At 40.3% G+C, this 20,885-nt stretch overlaps 1 protein-coding gene across 2 annotated transcripts in view; it reads right to left on the bottom strand.

The window, feature by feature from the left end:
• Window positions 1-6,239: 6,239 nt before the first annotated feature.
• Window positions 6,240-20,885, bottom strand: part of ENPEP (glutamyl aminopeptidase) — a 35,491-nt gene continuing 20,845 nt past the window's right edge. Inside the window, exons 8-20 of one of the 2 annotated variants that reach the window (XM_059470645.1) lie at window positions 20,055-20,120; window positions 18,583-18,648; window positions 16,824-16,975; window positions 15,560-15,639; window positions 13,780-13,907; window positions 13,607-13,662; window positions 12,633-12,783; window positions 11,802-11,875; window positions 11,599-11,700; window positions 11,307-11,477; window positions 9,377-9,517; window positions 8,509-8,587; window positions 6,240-8,262 (exon numbers count right to left, since the gene is read on the bottom strand). In XM_059470645.1, the coding sequence (XP_059326628.1) occupies window positions 8,098-8,262; window positions 8,509-8,587; window positions 9,377-9,517; window positions 11,307-11,477; window positions 11,599-11,700; window positions 11,802-11,875; window positions 12,633-12,783; window positions 13,607-13,662; window positions 13,780-13,907; window positions 15,560-15,639; window positions 16,824-16,975; window positions 18,583-18,648; window positions 20,055-20,120 (1,431 nt within the window). In that variant the 3' untranslated portion in view covers window positions 6,240-8,097. The remainder of the gene's footprint in view (window positions 8,263-8,508; window positions 8,588-9,376; window positions 9,518-11,306; window positions 11,478-11,598; window positions 11,701-11,801; window positions 11,876-12,632; window positions 12,784-13,606; window positions 13,663-13,779; window positions 13,908-15,559; window positions 15,640-16,823; window positions 16,976-18,582; window positions 18,649-20,054; window positions 20,121-20,885) is intronic. The other variant, XM_059470646.1, reaches the window with a different exon arrangement.

The following is a 20,885-nucleotide window of genomic DNA, read 5'->3' on the forward strand; positions in this document are numbered from 1 at the left end:
TATTTTTTGAAGATGTATTATAAATAGTTGAGGAGGTGCTTGCAGTTGTGTTAAAGCCAGTATAATTAAATGTAATGGTTGCCAACTGCCACTAGAGGCTGCTCTTAACACACTGTGAAGAAATAAAAATAGGGAAAAATTCACTGCATGTCCTCTATCTCCCATAAAGTAGTTTTTTTTTCTTTCTTTAACAAGAGGAAAAGAAGTTTATCACCATGATGCATCTTCATGATTATCCTATTTATTTCCACTGCTAAAGATTTGCTAACCATAAAATCACTCTAGCTATTACAATCCAATGCAAGAACAAACCATATTTCCCAGACCACCTATTCTCATTGTTTTTCTAGTGAACACAGAAAATCGATCATATTTTTTTGTATTGCATTTTAAGAAATATTTGAGCAATATCTCCTAAAATTACAGTCAGAAATTTATGTTTTGCTTTAACATATGTTTTTGGGGTAATATATTTCCCGTAGTAAAAACTTGATGTTACTTCACTAATATGTTTTCTGATGCTTGCTTTTTCTCCTGTCCCTAATCTTCCCTATCTGATTTGTCTTGGACATATTGCATTAATTTCCTGCACAAGGAGTCACAATTAAAGAATAAAAATACCTTCAATATTTTGCAAAGAACTCTTAAATATTTTCTGCAGAACTGTTAGCCCCTAAGCCAAGAGTGTTTAAATAAACAAAACACAAGCTGTGTGTGTGTCACTAGGACACGGGTGTCAACTTGCTTTAATAACTTAACTGCCTCTCTGCTTCCCTGTCCTGCACACTGTTTCCATGTTCACCTCATCAGCCTGGCAGGCACCCCAAAAATGTCCTTTTCCTGAGTAAACCCACCCATCCATTAGAGCAGAATGAGCAGTTTTGGTTAAATGAGTTGTTCTCCATTCATTCAAACTGCAAAGATGGCCAAACCTTTCTTGCTGTGCGCAGTTTTCTCCTAGCTGTGCGTCTGCAGCATGAGCAGGGGACACGAGGTGGGGTCTGCACGGGGTGCAGCACAGAATGTGCCAGATTGGTGTGTTATGGGAGCACCTTGCCTGCATGAATACCATCCTTTGGCCTAGCCCTGACGTTCTGGCTGGGCAATGCCAGTGCCAGCTAAGATGTGCCCTTTAGTGTTGTACCTGATTTACCCCTCCTACAACCTGATTTTAGCCATGGCTGACCTTGCCCTTGCTTGTGACATTTCAGTGTTAAGTATGTGTTGGCTCTGCTGCTGGCTGTTCTTTTTTGTGACTGGCTCGATGTTCATTAAAACCAGCCCCAGCTTGCATCAGCCCTTCTCAAATTGCTCAATTGTGTGCTTCTGTTTTGTGGCTAAGGTGATACCTGAGGGGGTAGTTTGCTCTGGTTCACCTCCTGGTTTGCACTGGCTATCTTTCATGCCTGGAGCTTGTCTTTCCTCTGTTGCAGTTGGGCCAGGGAGCTGAACAAGCTGTCTGTGAAGCCAACAGTTATGTTATTTTGGGCATTTAATGGAGGAGCACATTTTTGTTTGTTTTTCTTCTGAACTAAGGAGAAGTAGCACATTTCTATGCAGCTTGAAGCTTTGTTTTCTGCTGAAGAAGTGGAAACCTGAAGTCTTGTCTCACCTGACATAGAAATTTTCCTTTGCACAGGGCTGAGCATTTTGGAGCCCTTGAGGTGGTAGGGTAAAATAAGCAAGAGCATTGGAGGAGAGGAATGCCTCTTACATGCAGTGGTTGGAGATCTTGTGTGGGAAGTGGACTTCATGAAATATTGTTTCTGCTGGAGAGAAGTTTAAACCCCATGCCTGCCCCTTCAGGCTATTACTCACACCGCTGTACTACAGAACAGTGCTCCTCTACATTTCCAATTACTTAGGGCCTACTGATACAGATCTGAGCTTATTAGCAGCCTCTGTTGAAGGTATCCATCTTTATTTAAAGTAATGATAAAAATACTCTGCAATAAAATACTAATAAAAATACCTGTGTTCTCAGGTGCTCATGTGAAGCAACAAACTAGGCAGTTACTAATTACTTTTGATTCTGACTATTATTTAAGTGCCATGGGAAAATTGGAAAGACCAGGCCCAGTAGAGTTGTGTGGAAGAGTTCATGTGCACTTCTTTGAGGAGGCAGAACTGAGTCTTGATCTGTTTGCTTTCTTTGCAAGTGCTCCAGCCCAAGAAAAAGCCGGGGTGATGACTTTTCAGCAGGGTTTATGTAACTTCGGGTCTGTGGTGTTTTCTCCAGCTGAATTTGCTTAAGGAACCTGGGTGGGCCATAATTTCAGTTTGCTGAAAGTGACTATTTGCTAAAATAAATGAATCCAATCAGTTTTTGGCTGCCCACCAGAAACCTGGAAAATCTTCCTCTTAGGTTGCCAGAGTAACTCCTTTGGCTTATGGAACTTGACCGACAGTTTAACGCCTTTTTTGGCATGAGGCACCTCAACTTTTGCTCTGGCTAATAGCTGTGTTAGCAACCCTCCTAAATGCATCCTGCAGTTTTTTGGTTTCAGGATTCCTCTTTGAGAAAGACATAAAAACAAGCCCTCAGTTGCAGAGCTGCTACAGATATGAGCTCTGTAGCTCAAGAGTTTGCAGTTCCTGGTTGGAGAGGCTTCCTTGCTGACCAGTGGTGCACAAATGCATTTGACAGTAGGCAAAACAGAATGGGAGCTCTGGAATGGCAGAACCTCATCACCCCTGTCTGGCCTTGCACTCCTTGGAAGAAGTCATATCAGTGACCAGTCCCTCTGTTCACTGCAAACAGTTAAAGAAAATATTGGTAAGGATATTTAGAAGTCAGCTGGCCATGCCATCCATCTCCAAAGGAAAATTAACCTTGATGGTTTAACCTGGGTGAAGATTGTGTGGTGGATATAACATTTATAACTGCAACATCTATTTCAGATTAACTTTTGCTTTTTACTAAAATATTGAGCATGTTCCTCCAGCCTTCCTTTTGAAGAGGTAGACTCCAGTCCTCTCTCATACCTGGATATCTTCCTTTCCCTGGGTACCTGGTTCTTAAGACCATTCATATGTATTGTTTCAGCATCATTAAACCATTATCAAGCAGGTGTCAGCTTGGTAGCAGTCTCTGGATATCAGTTTGTGAAGAATAGAGGGTTGATGTGGAAGGGCTTTCTGCAAGTGATGGATTACTGAAACTAGTGGGTGCTACTTTCTAATGGTACTTTTTAGATTTTTAGGTGTTGTTAAAAGCACAGCAGACATTTCTGCAGCAACAGAAATTGTGTCATTTTCTTCACACTATATTGTGGTCATATTTTTCAGAATTTGCTCTTTCGTGATGACTCTTTGGAATGTACACTGGGAAACCAGAAACTCTCAGACTTACCTGAACCATATAAGTTTCAGACGCTTTATAAATATATCTGTAGTTTTTTTCTTTTTTTTCCAAAACACATATTGGAAAAATTCAAGTACCTGGGCAGCCTTGTGAACCATTGTAGTCCCCGTGAGCTAGAGAATATTTCCTTAGTGTCATATACCTATATCTTTCTTGCCAGTTTTCCACATACAGGCATACATTCAGCTGCCATAGGTGTGGATGTGAAGTTGAAATACCTCCAGGACAACTGACTTCTAATGGAATACTGGATTCTGTGTAAACACTTGGGAAAACAAACTCAACCTTATTTAACTAATTTTCGTAACTGGATACATATAACACAAGAGAAAGCTTTAATCTGGCAGTATGGTATTGTTGTTGCTAGCAACAGAATAAGTTCCTATCCTTCGGACCCAGCACAGGCTAGCTTTTTCCCTCTCATCTTGAGTCCCAAAAGCTGCTGGAAGATGCCATCACACAAATTGCCAAGAAATGGTACAGGTTATTGTGGGAAGACTGGAGGGTTACTTCGCAGTCATGTTCTCTTTCAAGAGACATACCATATGTTTAAGGTGGGGGTCTTTTTTTTTTTTTTTATGTCTGCATACTCATAGTGATCTTAGCTGCTGGTTTAGAAACTGGCTGAGTCGGGGAGTTGTAGACGCCTCGGTGTTCCCATTGGTGCTATTCATTTTTTTGCTCTGTGCAGTAATACAATGTCTTCAGTTGTTTCTTTACCTGAATTATCAAGATAAAGCATTTTCGTGCTCCTATCAGGCTTACAGCCTCCTGGGGCCCATGGGCTCAGGCTCTATAGGACACACAGCTGTAGCTGATGTGAGACAGATTTGTAGAGCTGGTGTAAGGCAACACTGCAGAAGTGGTAAGTGGCCCCTCTTTAACTCCACCACATTGCACTTCGATTACTCAAGATGTTTCTCTGCCTCACTGCTTGCAATAGCGTTTGGTGTGGTACAATAGGAACAGCAGAGTCTCAAAAAGCTGTGTGGATCTAAGGGGCCAGCTGGTTCTGCACTCCCTCACTCGGCTTTATCAGTAGAAATTCCTTCCTTGCTGATCGAATGACCAAGGGAAAATTATCTCTTTTTAAAACAGTTCACATTTCTTTGGATTCAGTTTCAAATTGCCATTCTTAAGCTTATCACAGACCATTTATAAATGCACCAGTTCCTGACTGAAAGATTTAGCATGTACCAGATTTGTTATCCATCTCGGACAAACAGTCTGAAAGAGGCACATGCCATACAGTACATTCTCCATAAGCCATTTAAAGGTAGCAAGAGTGCTGCATAATCTAGAAAACATTATTTAAAATTGACAGAATCTTTACCCTATCATAAAACCAGCTGCCTTCTGGGCTTTTGGATTTTCTTCTGTGTTCCTTGACCCACTTAAGATCAGTGTAGAAATCCAGCTAACCTTTCTGTAACATCAAAAGTATCCAAGCACTAGTTAAAACTCTCTCTGATCCAGCGTGGCTCAGGCACAAAAGCTGCAATTGGTCGCAGCTTCCCAAACAGAATGAGAGTCAACTGACAGGTGGCAATTGCTTGGTTCACTCTTTAAATCTCATTCTCTCCCGCATTTATGCAGGACCATGAGCTCAGTAGTTGTTCAGGCTTGTCCTTGGCTTCTCTTTCTCTCTGTGCTTCAGTGATATGTTTCTGTTCTCTCCCTCTGACCTTTTTTATTCTTTCTACTACAGTGATGCACAATATGTGTCTTGTCTGAAACAGTGGTATTGTCTGTGTGACTTGGATGAAGGCTGCTTTCGCTGTAGCTTTCCAGCATCACAGAAAATCTTCATTACTTCCCATGTTTTCCTTGATGAAAGCCGACTGCTGTAACTGACAAAGTTGGCCAGCCTGGTCCCACTTGGTGGTAGTAGAGGCTACATGTAACAAGGGATAAAAATATCTTAAAGTAACTTCTTAATCTTGTACCACTACCATAATAGTCATACTTCTCTTTCTACAGCAGCTTGTGGCAGAAATGTATGAATAATAAAATCAGGGTTTTTTGCCAAAATTTTGTTAAATCATCTCTGAAAGGGAAAATGACTGAGCTGTGTGCTTGGATATCTTTATATTGGTTTTGCAGTGTTCCGCATCACGGCCAGCAGAAATTAAAAACCTTCAGTCAAAACATACTGTACACAGAAAAAATTTCAGAGATGATTGTACTGTTGCTAGTCACAGTGATACAATGCAATGGCATTACTGTGTGATGCTACCAAACCTGTTTGTGACCTTGAAACCAGCAGTGTTTTTGTTTGGCTTCCACTCCTTCAGTTCATCAAAAGCATAAAATAGTGAAGGTGAGTTGTTGTATGTTGCACTGAACTGGCAGCTGCCCAAGGACAATCTGCTCCCTGTCTGCTGCTGGTAGTTTTGGGTGTGTGCAGCTGCTTCACTTTCACTGCTCTCTGTGTGTGAATCTGAGCAGCAAGAAAAACTGGAAGAAATTGCTTGGCCCTTTGCCACCTCCTCACCTTGAAGAGCAGCTGGTGTCTGTAGCAAGTTGTAACCACTGTTAGTGAAAATCCTGCCATGTTTTGTTTGCAGGAGGCAAATGACTGACATTTTCCTTTGAAGGATCTTGTGTTTTAACCCCAGCTGGCATCTCAGCCTCACACAGCCGCTCGCTCACTCCTTCTTGGTGAGACGGGGGAGAGAATTGAGCACGTAAAAACAAGAAAACTCATGGGTTGAGATGAAGATAGTTTAATAATTAAAAAGCTAATAAAAGCAAAAGCTATGGATGCAAGTAAAGGAAAGCAAGGAATTCCTTCACCACTTCCCATGAGCTAGCAGGTGTTCAGCCATCTCTGTGAAAGAAGAGCTCCATCGCACATAATGGCTACTTGGGAGCACAAACGCCATCACTCTGAATGTCTGTCCCTTCCTTGTTCTCCCCTCCATCTCTGTATGCTGAGCATGATGCACTATGGGATGGAATATCCTGTGGGTGAGTTGGGATCAGCTGTCTCAGCTCTGTCCCCTCCCACTTCATGCGCATTCAGTCTCCTTGTTGGTGAGTTGGTGTGAGAGGCAGAAAAGGCCCTGACACTGTAAGCACTGCTCAGCAGTGATGAAAACATCTCTGTTTTATCAACACTGTTTCCAGTACAAATGAAAAACATAGTCCACACCAACTACTGTGAAGAAAATTAACTCTATCTCAGCCAAAACCAGCACAACAGGACAACTGACTTTGTCACCACATTTGTCTGGGCTTGTCACAGCTATTTGAGTGTCTAGAGAGAGGCACAAAACAGTACCAGCCTTGAGTGAAATGTGGAAGTGGAGGAAAGTGTTTCCATCTGGGACTGTATAAGTTGTTCTGGAGTCCTCTGTACCAAGGCCCAGAGGCAAGCACATAGCCTGTACCAAAACTACTGTACCTTACAGTCATCTCCTCTTCCCTTTGAATAGCATTGCAGAATGAAGGTAAGCAAAGGCTTTTCCGTGCTCCTGTCTTCTGATCCAACTGCAGAGTTTCCTGACAGCTGTGCATGAAATCTCTCTGGGCTACCTGCTATGGGGTGCTCTGTGATCCTGCTCCCAGGACACATGGACAGACAATGGCTCTAGCTGGTTGTGGCCTCTGTTCAGGAGACCAGGGAGAAGACAAGGAGATGCTCACATTTGCTGCTTGTCCAGTGTCAGGACACAGCACATGGAAACCTGGGAACTCCAAAACCCCCCAGCTTCCAGCTTGGGAGAGACAGAGTAGCCTTCTCCAGCATCACAAGGGCGGAGGGACTTGGGACTGAGAATTCTTTCTTTGCTGTCTGTAGTCCTACAATAGACTCAGCTGCAGCAATGGGACTCATCTGACCTCTCTGGGTGCATTTCCCATTTTTTCTGTGTTTTCTCAGAGGAGTTAATAGGTTTCTTCCCCCTCAGAAGTCACTGAAGCTATTACGTACAGCACAGCTGAGCTATGTAACAGCTGTTCTTCTATAACCCATAAAGTTTCATAATTTCATTAGAATGAGACTGAGACTTCATGTAGATTTTTAAATTTTAAATTTTTCTATAAGAAAAGAAGCAGTAAGTAAAGCATGTCTTGTTTGCAGTATTGGCTGCCACAAGTTAATTTTTTTAAAGATTTAGAAATAAGACAAAAGTAACCATGACAACCCTTCCCCTAAGCTACAGAATCCCTACTAATAATTGAAAAAGAAGTTGATAATATTGATCCCTTGTGTACTAGTAGTTAAACTTCAAAAATCAATTGAGAGGAAAGCTTAACTGGTCTTTCTGTAGTATCAGAAAGCAAACCCAAATCCCAGACATAGAATTTTTACAGCTATGAATATAGGAGATGATTTTCAGACAATGTCAAAACTACCATTTAATTCCCTTTCCTTCAGGAGAAAGCTTCTATGAGGTGAACTTGGAAAGGAATCCCTGAGTATACTAGACATACTTCTGTGCAAACCAAGAAGTAGCTTTGCAGAGTGGCGTGCCTAAGGAGTGAGTCCAGAGTGATCAGCAAGGACACCAGTTGTGCCATCACTTCTGCTTTGAATGACTTTAAACCTTTGTCCTGTTTGTTCAGGCAAATTCAGATCTCAAGCTATTCTTGCTAAGCAACTACACCAACATTGCTCTGGCAGTGGTCTCCTGAGTGTTTGTAGAAAAAAATATTAGGTCTTAGTAAGGTACCTAGGTGAGAAATCCACATTGGTAAACATCTTTGAAGATCTGAGTGCCTGATCTTTTTCACAAAGTAAGACTTTGAAGCCCTACTGTGCTTTTCAGCCATGATTGTATTTCCTCCTTATTTTCTTTCAGCCATTCGATGTTGCTCTTCACTTGCTCCAGTGTCTGACTCCTGGGCATTTCTCCTGCCCCAGCATTAGGATATTTTTCAAAGAAATTTTCCACCTGGAAAAGAGAAAAGAATTGATGTGAAGTAAATAATGCTGCTGTTGGGCAAGCAGCTTTTTACAAAGACACAGTCAGGGGTAATTCTGACGGGGAGAGATCTGTAAGCTCATGCTAGTAGCACTGGAATAGTTTTACAGTTTACTCCTGCTGCTTTAAGCACTTAGAGGACAAAAATATAAGTTTCCTGTCCAGAAGTTAGTGAAATATATTGACTTAAATTCAAGAGAATTGATGTCATCATACCTGCCAAAGCTGGAGCTCAGTGTTGAAGGTTTGGGCAATAGTTACTATTCGACCAAGATATCTGTCATTTATAGTGAATCTAGAAAAACAATTTAATAAAAGATGTTTGATGCAAAACCATAATTATCTGAAGCGTAAACGTCTAATTGTATTACAATAAAGCAGGTACACTCAAATTTCAGCATTTTTTAAAATAGTTGAAAAATAGCACTTCTACATAATATCTGAGCTGTTCTTAAATATGTTTACTAAAGGAGTAATCTCTTATGGTGGAATAATTTTTTTTAAAGTAACTACTGCTTGTCTCAGGCTGAAAGTTAGGAATATTGCTACTCAGCAATACAAAACTGTCCAGATCATCAGCTCTAGGCTTGCAGGCGTGCTTTCCTTCTGTGCCCTCACCAAGCACTTAGGAGACGGAAAGAGAGATAAGTCACTCAAATATTGAGGAGAAAAGTGAAAAGGTTTGTGATTACTTCCACTGCTCATCTGTATGTCTGCTGCTTGCTGTTACCATTAGAATTTTATACCCCCCATTTTATACTCTGTGTTCTTAGTATGAAATCAGTCGCAAGAGTGGAGACTTGATTCACTAGTTTCCATGCAATAACCAGATTTCTGTGGCCTTGGTAAAACTTTCTCTCTTTGATGACCATTTACTGGTAGCAATCATTTAGGGAAAGAATGGTTTTCAAGTTAGTGACAAAATAATTTCTCCACAGCAAATGGATATAACTGTGTTGAATAAGCTTTCAGTTTTCATTTTGCAAAGGTCAGTGATTATAACTGTACAATGAAAACACAGAAAAATATGGCATGTAACAAGATTTACAGGTGGATGTAGTTTCCCATGAGTTCGTTAGAGTACCTGTCAACTAAGTACTGCCAGTTCAGTCGTATCCAGTCCCAGGCCATTGTTTTCCCATAGGTGTTATATGAGATGTATCTCAGGACCGTGAACACATCTTGGCTTTTGATGAGGCTGGTGTTGTAAATATACTTCAGATATCTACAGGAAATGCCATAGGAATCAATGAGAACCATTTCCAAACAGGAATATTATTTTTTTTCCTACAGCATTTTAAAGGTAAAGTATACAGATCTAAAATGTAACTTGTGTCAAGAGATAATTGTATTGAAAGAAATCTTAGTTAGGAATCTTTAGCAAAGTAGGTAGAGTTTATGTCTCTATTTGAAAATAGCCAAACCCCATTATTATTCCTATATTTTAATGCAGTAGAGAAAACAAGACTGGATCAGTTAGTACTTCAGCCTGTTAAGCCAAGCACCAAAAAAAGTAGTAGTCCAGACTTTAAAGATTTTATAGGGACCATGAATACATGCACAGGTGACTTGCTCACATTGACATCTGTGCTGTTTGTTTGGAATTTTTTTTCCATACAGAATTAAAATTCATTTGGGCTGAGCATGCCTGCAAGTGCTGCAGCTATACTTCGAGTTATGGCACAGATGGTTTTGACTGACGGGGTGAAGCACACATGTTTGCAGCGAGATGAGTAGCATGGTCATGGATTCACAGCAGCAGCTGCAGAAGAACACCCTTTCAAGCTGTTGTGTGTTGGGATTAAGGACTGTCTTCTTTTTCCCTATATGTAATGGACATTTTATTCAATCTATTTGCTCTTCCCTCCTTGTTTGCTATTTTAATAGTAAATTGAGAGACAAGCTTTCCCTGTTTTAGGAGGGATTTTTTATTTTCTGCAAATATAGTCTGATCTAGCTAATTAATTCATGTTTTAATCATGTCAGCCATTAGCTATTTAATGGCTTTAGATTAAGGCTGTTGCGGTCACAAGAATTTAGAAATGCAGCTGCTTCCTACTGTTATTTCAATTACTCTAAATCTTTTATTTACTCTTTCTGAATCTTTTTGAATCTCCTATACTTCTGTGTTTCACCTCCTTTAAACTTGGGACTCTTTCAAGCAGTGGCTGCTCCATGTTATGGTATTTAGGTAGGGCTCTGATACAGTGGTGAATGGCCCTGGTGTAGATGTTTGCTTGCATGAGTGCTATGCTGCGTGATACAGCAACATGCAAAATTATCAGATAAGCCTAAAGTAGCCAATGTGCCTATGCAGGGCGACAGCCTGGTGAGATTCTTGCCAAGTCAGACAGTCTGCTGGACGATTCTGGGGCAGTATCCAGACTCCTCATCATTGCCATGGCAGCATGAATTCAACATGTTTGGTTCTAGCTTGAGCACTTTTGCGCAGCACCTCAGGGTGCATTGCAAGTTCAGGTGGATGCCTTCATAGCACTGTTAATAACAATTGCTCAAGGCTGTTTGCCTAATTTTAGCTAGTTAGAAAGTAGACATCTAGGCTAAGCAAACTGGAGCTAATGGAGGGTGACTGACAACACCCAAAAGCAATTCTTTCCATTGATTTTAAGCTCCTTTCCTGGTCTGGGATAAGCAGTGCTTTGTAGGTCTGGCCTCTCTTCACTGATTAAAGAGGAAATGGATGACTAATTTACTCCCGGTAATTAACTATTAAGCAACTAAAGTTGCACACACTGTTGGAAGAGCTGAAGGTTGTTGATTGTGTGCAGCAACTACCATGTCTTCAATATCTTTCCACTAAAAGAACAAGGCTTTTTCCCTGCCATAGTACAATCTCAGAGGGGCATGTTAGATAACTGGTCTTGAAAATGTATTGCATTCCTCATGCTGTAATCTGACCAAAATGACAGCACAGAAGAGAGGAAGAGGGGAAAGAACAAACAGCGAACAGTTGCTTCTGTAAGCAAAGAGAAATCTGTGTGCATTTAAATCACCTGTCCAAAAGGGTGATGTTCCTCACTGATGCCAGGCCATATAGCAACTTTTCTTTTTCTTGGGCTAATGAAGTTTCTTGGTATTTGTCGAACATGTAATTCCATGATGTCTCATTGCCTGAGTTCTGCATCCCATAGCGATATACTATAAGTCGGAGATTTGCAGGAATACTAAAATAAAGAAACAGTACTTAAATATTCTTCCCCCTCTCCTACTTGAGATCAGTAGTACCCAGTGGTACCCAGTCACATGCTGTGTTCTTCACAAACCACAAAAGATGTGAGCACTCACGTTTCTCCTTGTAACCACCTATTGAAAAGCTGAGAAGCGTTGTTCAAAGATTCTGAGTCATTCATACTGCAGGCGAAGTCTAGAACAGATGCACGAAGAAGCCTTGGAAAGAGAGAGAGAGAGAGAGAGTGAGAGAGAGTTATTTTCCTACTGCTAACTAATGCATCAATAACATAAGAAGGAAAAAATAAAGATTGTCCCACCTCTGCAAATGCTCTCCAGAATCCTCCCAGCCCAGTACTTCCACAGTTGGTTTTACCAGATTGCGAAAATATTGCTGAAGTAGAAAAAGAGTGTTGGTTACATGTGTAGATTACTTTAAATTATAATATATTTAATTTCATAGTTTGTTCTCCTTCATCTTTTTTCAGAACTATCATCTCTTGAATAAAAAGTAACATGAACAGGCACACACACAATCTTTCCAGATCCCCACAGCATGCCAAGTCTGAATGCTTGCAATACTGATGTGCAGACAGGACAAAGCCAACCTGCTGCTCTCTAGCCTTGTCTGTGTTCCCAGATGAAGTCTGGGGTACAGCAAGGACACACTGCCACAACTGCTTTCCAGAGATGATAGTTCAGGACATACCTACTTTAGTGATCACTAAATCATGTTCAGTATTTTAGGTCAACTAACAAACCTACTCACTGCCACATAGAGATATAGCCACCCTTTGTGCTGAGGACAGGTGTTTGAGATTTTGCTGCCTTATATATACTTCTTTATTGAATGCAGGACAGCCTTGACAAATAAATACCTGTAACATGCCTTATGGTGACAGATTATAAGAATAATTAGGCATAATGTCTTTTCTCCAAGTGCATGGTCCTGAATGCAGAGTCCAGGTAATTCAGATACCACTATGAAGCAGTGTTTAGAGGGTTTTTTTTAAGAGAACAATAATGAAAAGTAAATGTAATAGTTCAGCAACAGTGAAAATCACTTGAACTTCAGTATTATTCTTGTGAGAGATTCTGAATTATCAGATTCAGTGGTCCCAAGCTGGGTTGGCTTTTATTTGCTTCATCACCTGAAACAGGGGATAGAGAGTTTGATCATCTTCGAGCATGTTTGCAAGGTAAGTTACAGCTGATATAGCTCTATTCCAAGGCAAATAATCTGTTTCCTTTCCTAGGTATTTTGTGAGTTCCAGGGGAACAGTGTAACTCACAAGTCCAGGTCTGTGGAAGGAGAAAACATAACTTCTGTTATTTTAATGAATTTGAAGATCTTGCTTCTCCAAAGATATTAGATTTACTATTTACTTTAGAAGGCCTGAAATAGTAAAGTTTGTGAGGGAGAAAGTTGTCTGGAATGTAACTTGGAAGGTGTTTTCCAAAGAGATAACCAAGGATCACTGTTGATCAATGCTTAATTGTAGGAGTTGTGCCATTGTGAGAAGACTGCTAGCATTGTGCAGCAGCCCAGTGTGCCTAGAAGTAGGCAGCCTTTAACTGACTGACATTAATATAACAAAAAAAAGAAAGGAATTGCTGGTTGGTGACATCCTGAAAGGCTGAGGAGACTTAGAGCCTGTTACAGATTGCTTAAAATTTATCTGTGTCAGCATGGTTGGGTTCAAGATCTAGAAGTTTCCAATCAAGTTTCTAAGCAAACTACTAGCTGAGGTGGTAGCTACTCAATGCCTTGCATGCATTGTAGGCACATCTCTGCTTTTCTGGATACCTAACCTCTTCTGGAGTGCTTCCATTATTGTTAATTATATGGAGAAAACTCCCCTTTCTAAGACCTGTGCAACTGAAGCCTGCTTTTTTTCTTGCCATGGTACTGAAAGGGAGCATTTCTTGTGATTGCAACGGTAATGCAAGTTGTAATTCATACTTAAATGCACCCCCTTGCACCCACAAGATAAAGCAACAAAGAATTAAAGCTCATACCAAAGTCAGAAAATTTCTTTCAACCACCTGGGTTGCCTGAATCCAAATTATTAGGCAACAGAAAGTGAAACATTTGTGTTGAAATCTCTGCAGAGAATTAGTTTACCTCGCTAAAGAAAAAGCGTCATCCAAAATCCCTGCGCGATCAGCAGGTGAAAACATCTGTATGAAAAGAGGAAAAGAGGGATCAAGAATATACAGACTGTTTGCAGAAAAACCCCAGCCTTACAGACCTCTTATAAGAGACCCACCAGACAAGTTAGACATTACAACACTCACTATGTGGTTTTGGAGCAGAAGATTGCTTAAGCTGGCCCAGTTTTGACTATCATAATTCACCCGGAAGAATCCAATGTGGTCTGGATTAACATTCACAAAAGTATCAGTAGAAGATGGTATTTGAATTCCTACAAAATAAACAGGAATCAGTTTGTGCACCTTATATGATGCAGATCTCTCTGGAGATTCCTTGACTCCAAACATTTTATTTGGTTTTAATGGATATCAAAATAAGGTCCAACCCTTAATTTAATTTATTTCTTTATTTACTTCTAAATGGCTCTCAGTAAAGATGAGCTATTACAGATTTTGATGAATGCCAGCACTTGTCTTACACAAATGAATTGCAGTAATTATTTGGGGTAGCTACTTTGTTAAATTTGAAATGGAGGTCATTCTGAGTAGGATGAGGATGGTGAGATTTAGTGTCATTGTAAGAAGTAAAAAATTGCAAAGAAGCAGTTCTTGCAAATATATATTTTTCAACATTTTTCATCCTTGTGTGCACTATTAAAGTTCTCATATTTTATCCTTCATTAGTTTCATTTTCCAGTTTGTTTCAACTGAATTTAACTTTTCTTTCCTTACTCTTCTTTGATTCTATTTTTGTAACTGTTGATAAAAGATTTACAAAATAGGCTGAGACTTCATGCAAGCACTTCATGTTTAGGGATTTTCCCATTTAAAATGAATACTTGAAAATTTTTCTTTCTCAGAAGCTTGGCCTGGTCCAGTTGATAATGCTACTTATGCAAATTTTTCTATTTCATATTGAAAACAATGGTCTTGAATCTCTGTTTTGAGGGTGTCTGTAGTTAAAAGCATGTTTCTGTTTGGATGTTACATACAAAGTATTTCTAAAAAGATTTTTCCCTACAGTTGCTGTTTGCCCTGCAAGACAGAAATTTTGTGAAAGTAGAAGTAAGCACCTAATCAAGACTTTGCATGATTTGTGAAGTTAATAGCCCCTTGCAGCCCTCAGATCATGTGGAAATCAGAGAAAGAAAATGTCTTTGTTTTAACTTCTGACTTGTATCATAACGTAAGATATTTTTTGTTTGTTTTTGCATGGGTACTAAAAGCAACCATTTAAAAAAACCGCCACCCCAGAACAAAAGACGAATCACATTTTAAGAAAGTAACAAACAAGCACAAGAAAAGATAAGCCAATTGTAATATTTTTGACATTCAATGGGATGTAATTTAAAATGTGAAAAAATCTGAAAAAAGTAATTTTTCCCCACAATTTTGTCCACTGGAGGTGTAGTAGAAGAAATTCAAATTTGACTGAATACTAGAACAATGATCAAAATGAACCACGTAGGAATTTTCTCAGTTCGGAAATCAGCATAAGAAAAGGTGATTAATCATTTGTAGTTATTTTTCTTTAATTGAACTCAAGTTGCCAGTTTACCATGGCATGAAAGCATTCATCAGCCTCCCACTTCTCCTCTTTTCTTGGACTGGACAATGGCCATATCTAAGCCAAATTGATTTTAGTGCATTATAATTAAGAGTATGCATAGATGTTTCCTTGAATAGGACTGTATTTAAGATGGTTAAGCACTATACTGAAACTGAGTCTAAACTGACATCATGTTTGTACAGGGGAAATAGTAATCTTATCACTGAAATTACTAGTGACTGGAATAACCAAGCTGTGTGCTACCTCCTGGACCTGAAAACTGCAAAGTATGAAAGTTCATTCTGTACTCTGTTTCTTATAAATTATATGGAAAACTTTCATCCATTCATTATCCTTAAAAGAGAATACATTTACCTGTAGAATCTGATGCATTGTAGAAAGTATAATTTGATGTATCACCACGCTTAAATTTGACTGGTATATTCCATTTGTAACTGAAATTATTTAATGGGAAAGAAAGTCAAATTACATTTGAAGCCAAATAGTAAAAAAAGCCCCTCCAATATGTCTTTGTTTCTTTGTTTAATGCTTACATCTTGTTTTTGAAGCTGACTTGTGCTTATGAACATATACATACTAAATAATGTCAGGCAATATTCTAGCAGGATACAAAGTGATTGGTTTAGTAAAAGATGATTTTATGTTAATAACTGGTGTCAAGGTTGATGTTGATGTGTCTAGGGCTTTGCGCAGACACTAGTTAATCTTTGCAATGCTGACTTGAAATAAATGGTTAAGTATTACAGAAGTTTTTTTGCAGATGGAAAAAAGGAAAGAGTTTAAGCATCTACTGTGATACAGTTAACAGGGCTTCTTGCCTTTTCCAGCCTATTTTTCTTCTCCAAGACAATCCTAATTCCTTCATTAAAAAGCACTTACCTCTTGCTCCTCAGCTCCTTGTATATCTTTATTGGGTAGGTGCAGTTTCCTCACTCCAGGGCATGCCCAGGACAAAGATAAGAAATTTGGGCAGGAATGGAGCCACAGCACAGCCTGACCAAGACTGTGACCAGGCAATCAGGGATGTGGGACAGCAGAGCATGCTGCAAGTGTAATGTCAGCCACCTGCGTAGGGCTGCTAAAATGATCAAGCTCTTTTGAGCAGTCAGCTGCTCTTCCATATTAGTATATTATACTTTATCCCAGAGAGATTTCTCCTTGGTGACAAATGCTATGGGAAATATATGTAATCTTTATAACTCTAGGTTAAGTAAATGGTCACTAACTTCCAGAAAATAAAAAAAATTAAGGTTATGGTATCTCCTCCTACCTCCAGGAAGAAAGATTTAATATTTTTTGTCTTCTAAACAAAATATCTTAACAGATTTATACACTTCTGATTTTACTTATTCTTTTATGGAGCTTACTATGATGGAATTTAGACAGGTGTTGTGTTTCCCAAGAGAAAACCCATATAGGTTTTTGGGGTTCTGTTTGTTTATTTGTGCGTGGTTTTTTGTTGTTGTTGTCATTGGTTTTTTTTTGTTGTTGTTTATTTTTTGTTCATTTGGGATTTTTTGTTTTGGTTTTTTAAACTTATTTTTGTAAATGCATTTAATGAGGTATATTTTACTTAGTTTCTACCTGGTATGAATCAACATGTGCAGTAGGAACTTACCCAAGATCAGAAGGAGGATGAGAAGCATTTGCACTGGGATCCAAAAGAAAACGTTTCTGTGTGAATACTGAATTATCTCCCATCTCCAAAACAGGGTAGCCCATCTGCCTAGTCCAGGTGTCCATGACTTCCTTCACAGGTTTATTACTTGCCTGTGAATGATGGAAGAAGGTTGTAGTGAAAATGGGAATTCAGTCCTAAGAGGAAAGAAAGTATCTCTGGTATTAAGAAAAAGAAAAGCAGAAAGGGGCAGAGGAAAGAGCATGTTCAGGACAAAAAAAATCCTCAATTAAATCCTTTTATGGTGCCTGTCACTGAAGAAAGAAATTATTTGGAAACTTGAACACCCACAGAAGAAATGAGAAATGTGTAGGCAGGAGACTGGCCAGTAGCATGGATAAGAAATACTGAGGAACATTTGAGGCCCCTTGCATTCTCCAAGATCTCTCAATTTTTTTCTGACAGAAAAACTGAACAAGACAGAAAGGACACAGTGGGATTTTTAAAGGCAGAAGCCTCCTTGCAGTGTGTCCTGCTTAGAGTGTGAAGAAAGAGCCAGTATTAACCACCAGCAGCTGCATCAATGTAAAATTTGAACATCTGTCCTGGGAACTGGAGCTGAAGAAAGCTGTCACTACCTCCTGAGGATGCCACCTGTGAGAGAAGTGAGCTAGACTCACTTCTAGTGACTTTCTCCAGATGAGGAAGATGATGTGAAGATGCAAAGCACTAGAGAGAGAAAGCAGGAAGTTCTGCTGAGTAGGAAGAAGTCTGGGACCAAGGAGAAGACTGGAACTAAAAAGAAAAGCACAATTTAGTCTGTGTGCATGTCCACAGGTTTGGAAGAAAAGGAAAAAGTACCAGGGAAGAACCTGGCAGTATGCCAGTGTAATGGGGGCTAATGAGATAGATGGAAAAAATAGTCCAGCCTCAAGGAACAGGAAAGATCAGAAAATGGTGGCACAGATGATGACCCAGCTGGGACTCACAAGCTAGAGAGGGATATAAGCACCAAAATTACTTGTGAATTGATGCTACTGATAGCTTTCCAACACCTGAATCTGGAGAGAGAAAAGAGACAGTATGGGGTGCATGATGGTGGATGAGAGCTGTTTCACACATGAAATGAGTTTAAGTTGCAGGGGGAATATTTCAGCAGCAGAGTGTTTGTTAGCAAGGCCTCCTTTCTGGGTTCTTACTCCACTCCCACAGCCTTATGTTAAAGAAAGAAAAGGAAAGGAAAGGAAAGGAAAGGAAAGGAAAGGAAAGGAAAGGAAAGGAAAGGAAAGGAAAGGAAAGGAAAGGAAAGGAAAGGAAAGGAAAGGAAAGGAAAGGAAAGGAAAGGAAAGGAAAGGAAAGGAAAGGAAAGGAAAGGAAAGGAAAGGAAAGGAAAGGAAAGGAAAAAGGAGGAAGGAAAGGGGAAGGAAAAGGGAAGGAAAGGGGAAGGAAGGAAGGAAGGAAGGAAGGAAGGAAGGAAGGAAGGAAGGAAGGAAGGAAGGAAGGAAGGAAGGAAGGAAGGAAGGAAGGAAGGAAGGAAGGAAGGAAGGAAGGAAGGAAGGAAGGAAGGAAGGAAGGAAGGAAGGAAGGAAGGAAGGAAGGAAGGAAGGAAGGAAGGAAGGAAGGAAGGAAGGGGGAAGCTGCCTAGCGTATGATCTCATTGACAGAAGAGCTACAGAATATTAAAACTTTGAGAAACTGAAATCAGTGGATAAGATACGAAACATTTATCAGCAAGGGTTTGGGTGGATGCAAAACACACCTCTTCCAGAGCTTCCCAGAATTGTTCTGTCTTGGCATTCTGGAAAGGGTATTTCTTCAAATATGCCTAGAGAGAGATGGAAGACCATGAAAATACTACCAGTGTTTCTTGTTTGCCTATGAAAACAATACACATATTCAGTTGTACAGGGATACAGAGTGTACCTCTCAGTTGCACAGAGTATCCACACATGGGTGGTAGTACTGTCAGTGGGAGATCAAATGGATCAGTATTCAGCTGATGAAATTCCTTTGCTGTCCAGTGCATCCCATAACACCAAAAGTCAGCATTTTCCAGAGTGACTTGTTAGTAGGAAATAAATTTGTATTTGAATATTTTTTTGGGTTTTGTTTAAATGAACACCACTATACCCTGCTGCAAATTTCTGACTAATATAAGAGGCTGTTTAGCAGGAGGAAGATATTTAATGAGATTTCACTACCTGTGGACTCAGAGTGGAAGCAGGAAACTCTAGTCACCTCCACGTTTTGATCAAAACGATTTTTACACGGAGTAATGGTGTTCAGCAAAGAGTTTGCAATGCCTAAACCTTATTCCCATCCTGTGTCTTCCCTGGCTGCTCGGCGGGTGTTTTCCTACCCTGCCACCTGCTCCCGGTGGTGTTCAGTCAGTAGATGGTGCTGTTTGTTTCGCTGTTGGCCACAGCTGCCTACCTTAGGGTTCCTGAAGGCTCTGAGCAGAAGGAAAGGGTTAGGCTCTTGGAGACAAGGCAGCTGTATTTTCCCATCTTGGGTAACTGTTCTGATTGAGTAAGTGAAAGGGGGAATACAGGAAAATACAACAATCTTGTAGCAGCCCATAAACGTGCTCTTCATGAGACAGGGAAGTAAGAACAAATGTGGTAAGCCTGCACTGGTAACGCTTGTTACCAATGTCTGTTCAGAATAAAGGACAGACAAGCTTTCTCCTTCTGGGGCGGCTCCTTTCTGCCATTTTGTTATTTTGTAGCACCACGCTTTTCCTCCACAAGAAAGGACTATGAATTGTGCAATGTATCTCTTTTCTTCTCCCTATTACCTTCACTTTTTAGGGCTGGGTCTCCCTGCATCAGGGCACAGATGAGCTGATACCTCTAAGAGTGTCCCTACACGTCAGCCTTGTGTGGGTTGGAGGATCCTGGCCATAGGAAGCCACAGACACACTCTACAGCAGAATGAGGGGATCCCAGTTGACAACAGGATAGCTGTGGGGTAGAGGAGGTTTTTCCACTTAAAGCTGTCAGGAATTTAGATCCTAACTGTCTGGCTATCAAATCTTTATGCAGTTCACATTCCTGCTTCTGTGGGAGCATGGAACTTCTTCCCCTCTATGTTGTCCACTCAGGATTGAAATCCACTATGTACTTTTGCTACCAATACCAGGATCTCTGATATTCATGTTTTGAATAATGGCTTTGCTACTGTCACGTAAAGATGGGCTGTGTTTCCGGCAGGTTTTGCTGCCACCTTTACCTGACAGCCTTTCTGGAAGAGCTCTGGTGTAATCCAGTCTTGAATCATTCTGAGGATTGATGCACCCTGAGGACAAAGGGAAAGGGGAGAAGGTCAATCCACACTGCTCTAACATGATTTTCATTCATCTAAAAGGCAACATGTGAATGAGTATTTTGCAAGGCAAAAATAGAAATCATCCATCAGAGTAAGGAAGTGGTTTTTCTACTTCCTTTGTTTGATAGCATGCCTACCTGGTGGAGCTTAAATCTGGATGTGAGAATCAGTCTTTTGTTGTGATCAGACACTTGTTCCTATGTTCAGCTCCCGAGCCCTGCTGCTGCAGCTTACTATCCTGCCTCTCTACCAGTTTGTGTGAGCAGGGCTCCCTGTTTTGTGTAGAACAGTTCAGGGGTGAGGGCAGCTGGGGACTCCCCCTGTCAGGGGAACAGCCTGAGAGAGGCAGTGACTTCAGATGAACACAAAACAGGAAGGGAACTCTAAAAATTCTTTACAGGTGTGAGTATGCCATCTGAAGATAAGGAATGAAATTTGCTGAGGACTAGTGTAAAAGCTCTGGCCTCTGAAGCAGGGTAGAATTGGAATCAGAGGAGTTACTAATTGGGCGTCACCGTCACAGAAAATAACCCAAACAATTAGGACCTTGAAAGAAAAAAGAAACAAAAGGAAGACAGGAGAGAGAAGTAGAAGAGCCATGTGGAACAAAGAACAGAGTGCACACAAGATGATGAAGAAAAAAAAAGGAGTGCAAATTCCATCTAAGATGCAAAAAACAATTTTAGGATTAGCATGTTTTCATTTTCTGAGCTAAATGAAGGGCCAGTTGAGAGC

The sequence above is a fragment of the Ammospiza nelsoni genome, chromosome 4, assembly GCF_027579445.1.
Source record: "Ammospiza nelsoni isolate bAmmNel1 chromosome 4, bAmmNel1.pri, whole genome shotgun sequence".
In the NCBI taxonomy this organism is placed as follows: Eukaryota; Metazoa; Chordata; class Aves; order Passeriformes; family Passerellidae; genus Ammospiza; species Ammospiza nelsoni.